Consider the following 8,008-nt stretch of genomic DNA (forward strand, 5'->3'; position numbering starts at 1 on the left):
CAGAGCTTTTCTGTACCGATACGATTTAGTACTGTAAAGCATGCTGCGCTTTAAGGCACAGCAGCGAAGATTTTCTGGAAGACAGGGTGAAACATTTACTGTCACCAATTTTGCTGGCAGCGGCAATGAGAGTTTCGAGAGGTAGGCAAAGATCTCAAAGACAGCAAATTCAGTGCTTACATCACTCCTCAACGGGATCCAAGCCAGTTATTTTACAGAAACGTGGATGCCCACTGTGTCCACCTTACAACCCTCTGCTCACTTCTTCAGCATGTCTGCAGTGCGTAGGACTGGCAAATCTCATACCTCTGTGTGACCGAGGCAGTACCTGTTCTCTCTCAAAGATACAGAAGAGCTCTTTAATTTGAAACAGAGCAGTTAATTTTCCCTGGAGGGGAAGGGTAAGAGAGAAAAAGGCAGTATTGGTTGACTTTTTTTCTTAAAGCAAAGACTTTTGAAGAGTATAGAAATTATGATTAAAATAATACTACGCTAAGAAAAACAAAGAGCTTAAGGTCTGAAAGCTGGGTAATTGTTGCTGTAGCAGCCTCATCAATGCTGTGACCATCCTCACTTACACTGCCAGGCTCACAGTATAGCACAAAAACACCTTGAAAATTTATATTTTCATGCTTAACTTTTCTCTCCTAACTGTTCCCTCCCCATGTAAAATCTTCCAGCCACTGCAACCAGGCCTTGTTCCCACGTTCTCCCTGGGGCACGTACAGGTGCCTACTGCTGCAGTCTTCTACGTGAAGTTGTTACTAAGAGCCAGACTTTACTGGGCTTCACTGAATTTAAGTTTAAAAGACGTAAATTTGTGCAGCAGAGAAGCCCAAGTAGTTTTTCTGCCTGGTTTTATCTCAGTTAAAGCAGCCGTTGAGTGGATGCAGGAAAAGGCAGAACTCTCTATAGGGAACACCTTGCAAATTTAACTACCTAGGCAGCCGTCAGTGCACTCGCTGCAATCAAAGCTGCTTTGAAGTCCCCTCCCCTTCTTGATGCAATTTTCAAATGCGGACTGCAGCCCGCTTCATTTAAGCCAAGGACAATTAACCGTGCCATAACAGTAAAAACAGAGCTCTGGCACCCTGCAAAGCCTGCCACGATTAGGTACATCCCTTTTTTCCCCTCAAGTGTTAAGTAACTTCTGACACGGCGTAATTGGGCACTGAAGAGTTATCTGCTCAAACTTTAGAAAGTTTAAGGAAGAACATGTAATATGCACTGATTAAAGCCATATGGCTTAATTACATATTTATGACAGACATCTTGTTCTAGCTGCCACTGAGAATACTTTTGTAGTATTTAATAAACACATTCTGTACCAAAGTTACCCTAAAAGTATGCTGTTGCAGGTTGAAAGCTGTAATCAAAGAAGTGGAACATAAACATGGTTGACTGATACCGAAGAAAACTAAGAGTTAAAAAGGTTTTCTTGCAGCTGTCATGCACTGCTCTCCTTAAAATACAACTATTCAGATGTGATCCCATTAATCTTACTTAATTATCAATCTATTCAACAAAAATACCCAAACTCCACAGCTGATGGGAAAAGGGAAAAGAGACAACGTTTGTGCCCCAATTGCTATTTTACCAAATTCCTCGTGACCACTCACAGCCACTCTCATCTCGGATCACTCGCAGTACAGTGTCACATTACAGTAGCCAAAATAAACTCGCTGCTTTCAAAATGGAAGGACCTCAATCCTGCTTCCTCTTCCCTCCTACTCTCCCTCGTACAGCACTTTTTAAAAATGCTTCTTTTTTTTTTTTTTAAACCCATCTATTCTGATGCTCACCCACCCAAGAACATCTGCTGGCCTATGGGTAAGGAATCTCAGACAATCAGATACGAAAAGTTAATTGGCTCATAGGAAAATTTTCAACAGCTAGTGAAAAATTGGCTTTGGAAGTATGTGTATATGCAATTTAAAGTTTTTGAGCTCTTTTAACAGAAGTTCCATTAGTCAGAGGGCAGAAGCAACCACGTTTCTATTTATTAACAAAATCAGAATCAAGCTGCCTAAAAACAAAAAGTCTGATCTCGGATTTCTTATTCTGATCTACTGAAGAAGGTCTCACATATTTAAGAAAGTAAACCTGCAGGCAGAATTTCTACAGAAGATACTAAATTGATTAATAAATGAAGATACTAAATTGGACTGAAGATGATGCTCAGCCTCCCAAATCGTCACCCTTAAATAACAACATAGAAATAAAGAGATGAAATCTTAATGCCCTGCTTCTTAATGTGTGAACCACGTTGGTGGTACAAACCATTTGACACACCTCAAAGCTTTCATTTAAAAATAAATAAATAAATCAGCACATCTCCCGTTCCTAAAGTCTCATGGAGCAGCCAACTCCCAGAACCCAAGCACTACGTTAGCGATGGCTTCCCCGTAATCAAACCTCAGTCCATCCATCTCTGTTTGAGGCGGGCTGACTTCAGCTTTGCTACAATAGATTAGGAAACGGTTTAAAGCACGCCAAAGTAAATCACTTGAGCTACAAGTATGCGCACAGAAGGCTGCAGTGCTGCATGCAGCTCGGAGGTTTTCTATTTCAAACCAAGCCAGTCGATCCCTTCTCCCCCAGCCCTGAGCAGCAACGAGGAGTTTATGCTGGGGCTGCCTCCTCGCCAGGAGAGGACGGGGTCTCCCAGGAGGCCGGTGGGTGTAGAGGATGGAGCTGTGGGCTACCCAAAGCCTCGTTACCGGGCGCATTCCCTCCCCACGTGCAGTTCCTGCAGGCATTCGGGGCCTGGACAGCAGCTCCACATCCCCGCTGGCTCCCCGCGCAGAACCACACCACGCCCTGCCCCAGCTCCGTCCAGCAACATCTGCTGGGGATTTTTAACCGATTTGCTCATCAGGAAAGGCAAAGAAAGGGGAAGAATCGGCCGGAGCAGCAGCCCACACAGCCACTGCTCTCTTACCCATCACCGTGCCAATGATGCTTTCGTGCACGTGAGCGAGGAGACACAGACCAGAAGGACGCGTCCTCGCCAGGTGCTTTTTCTGTAGAAATTGGTTGTCAGAGGGTTTTAACACGGATGTAAAGCACCCTAGCTAATTTTACTTATTTTAGGCCATGCCTAAACTGAAGTGATCAAATAACAGAGCAAGGCACTGAACATACTAAGGCAAAACAAACTCCCTTAGGAGCAGGAGATCCCTTCCTTCCCCCAGCACGACTGCAGGCAGGCACTCACTGCAGCTGCGAGTGAACTTTGTCACATCACTCGCTTCACGCAGCCCACTGCAAGAAAACTGACTGCGTGCCACTCACCTGAACTGCAAAACACTCTCTCTTTAACCACATTCACCGGGGCTCATCTTCACAGGGGAAGGAAGAAAGGACATTACCCATACATCAATAATAACCACTTCAAAAATGACATCTTCCCCTATCTGTGCCGCCACTTCAATGGCTTAGCTGACGGTAATTTTCTTAGTGCAAGGTAAAAACACAAAGCAAAGCCTCCAGACAAGCCCCATCCCCAACGGGGAGTTCGTCTAGGGAAAGCCACGAAGCGTAACGCGAGGAGCACGGCTCCCGTTCCACAGAGCAGCAGGTTGAGCTGCTCCTGGGAGGTTTCCTAACAGCCACGAAATAGTTATTGGCTGCGGTTACACCCACTTCCTACCCAACATAAAAATTAAAAAAAAAAAAACTAACATTTTCTAAGACAGAGCTATCAATGAAGTTGGGTGTTAAGCTTCCTTTACAAGGCACAGTCTCCAACTCTGAAACATACCTGCAGTGGGGTGGATAACCCATAAAATATATTTAACACACACTGCAGTAGAAGCTGGGCTTCTCTTTTTCAGAGGTGACAGCAATTATTTACAACCCAAATACTTCACAGAGCCTTACTGCAGGCCATACCTGGTATTTCTCCCACTAAACTTTTCATATTCACTTTGCAGAGAAATGGTTCAGGGGAAGAGCTCCAAGTTGCCTACCTTCCTAAATAAACTTAGAGGAAAAGGTTTAATTACTTTAGCTCATCCAAAACGAAAGTTCAGCCTGTTACCCGTTTCAAAAAGTGAAATCTAAGACAGCTTCAGGAGTAAATATAACCTTGGACTCGGTGAGCTTTCTCCAGCACACCTAGCTTCCAGACATCTGGATGAACACCACGGAGAAGCCAACATTGCTTCAAGTAATTTGAGAGAGGTCTAATAACTACCACTAAGGCAGAGCATTAAGTGTTCTCAAAAATACTAGTTAAGCACTTTCTGACGGTGCGCGCCAGCGTTTGGGAGCCTTCCCAATTATTCGCGGTTCTACAGTTACTTTTTCTTCTGCTCTTCAGTGCTGTGCTGCTCTCCGAGTCGCTGCTGAGTAAGAGGGGTAACTAGAGACACTGAAAACAGAGTAAAAACTGCAGAACGGAGCGACACAAACTGCACCAAATCAAACGGAGAACAGCTACTTCCTCGTGTTTTGGAGGCCGTTTAAGAGTGTAGCAGCACTTGAAGAAAAGGGTGCTTTCCAAACACAACCCGTCCACTGCAGACATCCACACTGATTCCTGCTAAGTGTAGCGAGTACTTTCGGATAAAAACTCACACCAGGACTGCACTAATAAATCCCTTGTGCTTTAAAATGTGATTACTGCACTCCTGAAAGCAATACGGCCGACCACGTTCGATGCACGCTCCTAATGAACACGCACAACGCAGAACTAGAGCCCCAAAATCGGATTTTGAGCAGCAATTATCATGCTGAATGGAGACAGAAAAAAAGCAATGGGGAATACCGACCACGAGCTGCAGCGCGGCCTCAAAAAGCCTACGGAGGGCAAGGAGGGAAAGAAACAGAGACTGGAGATGTTCCAGGATTCCAACTTCCATGTGTATATGATGTGAAAATTCATTCAGCTGTCCTGATCCTAATCTCTATTGACAGAACTGCAATAGGCAACAACGCTGATAAAATTGAGCTGGCATTTGCAGCACGTCCACGGGCACCTCAGCCCCATTTCTGAACCGTTCCCGTTTCCCTGCCCTGCAAGTTCTGGTGCGCAGCTACCACGCTTCTCGTGAAATGATGTTTACCAAGCGGAAATTTATGACTTGCAGCTCAGATTGAGGGGCCACTTGATTTTTTCAGAATAAGTCACTACTTAAAGGCACTTCTGCAGCCTTCTCCTTCTATTAATTACCACACTTGATGAAGCTTCCTGTATCAAAAAAGCTGCTGCAATGGCGAGAAACAGAAAATAATAAATTAGGAAGCATTACGGAGACTGAAGGGACACCATGTTTAACAATAAGTGAAGAAAACGGGTTACATTAAAGAAAAGCCAGATGAGCTCTCTCACTCCAAGCAAAGCACGATAATTACATGCCAAATGCTTTCGAAAGGGCCTACCAACATTAAAAAATATATAAAATAAAGGGAAAGAAAGAAAGGAAGAAAGACAAAGAAAAACCGCTGGGGTCCTTTTAAGTTTGAAGCCCCAGATCATTATCCTAAATCAAACCAGCACAATGAAGAAGCAGCAGAACTCCTCCTACAGCATCACCTCTCAGCCTGTCACTCTAAAGGAAGATGTATGCCAAATCCCAACGCGTTACTGTGGAGAAAGCCAAACAATCCCTTAGGAATGGGCAGGCCTCCCCAAAGGAAGCGGGGTCCTGCAAAATGCATCATCAGGTTAAGGGAAAAAAAAAAACATGCTCCACGCTGACATGCTTCAAGTCCAGGACCTATTTTATCCTTACGAGTTTCTTTTCCCTCTTTTAAGAGCAGGGGTGATGCAGTTCAGCAGGAGTTTTATCTTTACAATGACCCATTTTCCTCGTCGCATGCCCTCGAACCTCTGCCGTGTCTTAACAGAGTTGTCTCAGCACAGCTGGGTCACTTGTCCTAACCCCAACTGCAAACAACAGGGGAAGTGAGCTGGACCCTGACCTATTCTGAAACCCAGTAAGATCACAAAAATCCCTAAGAATATAACCCAAAGTGTCCACGTTAAAAAATTATATATATCCAAAAACACTTGTAAAGATTAAATAGCGTTTCTCTACAGATCACTCTTCCTTAGCCAAACTGCAAATAACAGGGGAAGGGAACTGGACCCAGACCTGTCCTGAAACCCATTAAGATCACAAAATATATAATATATATATAAATATATTATACGTAATATATAAATATATATATAAATATATATATGAAAGCAAGAACGTGCACTTTTTAAAGTTTTATATATACCTAAAAGACAATCGAAAAAATTAAATAGAGTTTCTTTATAGTGTAAAATATATAATCTCTAACCAGCGATGATTAAAAATATAGATTATTTCCACGCACAACCTTCAAAAGAAATGAAAATCCGCACGTTTCTAAAGGATTTACGGCCAAGAGCAGCAGCGGCGCTTCTCAAGCGCAGCGCACGCTCCGGGCAGACCCCAGGGAAGAGGCGCAGAGCCGCAGCGCTCGCTGTCAGCGCCGCACCGAGCGGGGCAGGAGAGCGGCCTCGCAGCCCGGTTTCCTTCCAGGCCGCTTCCCCTGGGCTCTGCCTTTCCTCCCCGAGCCGAGCTGGCCGCCGGCTTCCCCCCGCCGAGCCGCAGGGCAGCGGCGATGCGGCAGCGGGGCCCGCTTTATTATTAAAAAAATAAATAAACGATGAGGGGGGAGAAGCAGAGAGCGCTGAGAGCCCGCGCAGGGCCCCGCACCCCCCGGGAAGGGGCTGAGGGCCCCGGGGGAGGCCTCGGCGAGGCCCTTCCCGGCGGGCCCCAGGCCCTGCGGGGCTCCCCTCCCGCCCCTACCCCCCCCCGGCCCTCACCGGTCATTGAGCTGGTCCTCGGTGCCCGGCAGCGGGTGCACCACGAAGTGGATGGAGGTCATGGTCCGCGCCGCCGCCGCGGCTCCCCCCGGCGGAGGGAGGCGGGCAGGGGCCGGGCACACAATGAGGCGGAGGAAAGGGGGGGGGGGGGGAGGGCCCGCGGCCTCCGGGCCGCCGCCGCCGCCGCCTACCGGGCTCGCCCCGGGGCGCTCGCGGCCGCTCCCCGGAGGCCCCGGGGTGCTGTGGCGGAGGGGCTGGAGGCGAGCGCGGCCCCGGGCAGCAACGGCAGCGGGAGGAGGCTCCGGGCGCGCCGCGCTCACCCACGCGCCGCCATCTTGGCTCCGCCGCGGGGCCGGCTCCGCCTCCGCCGCCGCGCCAGGGAGGGAGGGGAGGGCGGGGCGGCGGCCGGCCCCTGTAAGGAGGGCGCTGAGTGGCGGAAGCGCGGCCGCCGGGCGGCATGGCACTAAGCTCGCCGCTGGTTGGTGGAGAGGGAAGGGGGGGAGGGAGGGGGGGTGATGTCATGCGCGGGGGACGTGAAGGGCCGCGTGCCCGGGGGGGGCGGGGGGGGGGGGTGAGCGCCCGCCTCGAGTGCCTCGGGGGGGGGACGGTGTTATGAGTTAATAAAATAGCCGGTTTTGTAGAAAATATGAAGGAGTCGGGGAAGTGGTCAGTTTTACACGAGGTATAAACAGTCAGGAAAAGCAGGCGCTTCTACACAAAATATGACCGGTCAGAAAAATGGTCAGTTTTACGCAAAATACGACCGGTGAGGAAAAAGTCACTTCTATGCAAAATATAACCAGTCAGAAAAATGGTCACTTCTACACAAAATATAACCAGTCAGAAAAACCAGCTGCTTCTACACAAAATATGACCGGTCAGAAAAATGGTCACTTTTACGCAAAATATGACCGGTCAGAAAAAAGTCACTTCCACACAAAATATGGCCGGACAGAAAAGTGACCAGTCAGAAAAATGGTCACTTTTACGCAAAATATAACCAGTCAGAAAAAAGTCACTTCTATGCAAAATATAACCAGTCAGAAAAACGGTCACTTCTACATAAAATATAACCAGTCAGAAAAATCAGCTGTTTCTACACAAAATGTAAGTGGTCAGAAAAACAAGTCACTTTTACACAAAATATAACCGGTCAGAAAAACCAGTCACTTCCACACAATATACAACTAGTCAGAAAAATAG

At 47.4% G+C, this 8,008-nt stretch overlaps 1 protein-coding gene across 9 annotated transcripts in view; it reads right to left on the bottom strand.

Annotated features, from left to right (window-relative positions):
* UBR5 (ubiquitin protein ligase E3 component n-recognin 5) overlaps positions 1-6,932 on the bottom strand; it is an 80,362-nt gene extending 73,430 nt beyond the window's left edge. For all 9 annotated transcript variants that reach the window (XM_032183391.1, XM_032183390.1, XM_032183384.1 and 6 more), the window contains exon 1: positions 6,806-6,932. In XM_032183391.1, the coding sequence (XP_032039282.1) occupies positions 6,806-6,867 (62 nt within the window). In that variant the 5' untranslated portion in view covers positions 6,868-6,932. The remainder of the gene's footprint in view (positions 1-6,805) is intronic.
* Positions 6,933-8,008: the final 1,076 nt, after the last annotated feature.

This window comes from Aythya fuligula, chromosome 2 (assembly GCF_009819795.1).
Source record: "Aythya fuligula isolate bAytFul2 chromosome 2, bAytFul2.pri, whole genome shotgun sequence".
Lineage (NCBI taxonomy): Eukaryota > Metazoa > Chordata > Aves > Anseriformes > Anatidae > Aythya > Aythya fuligula.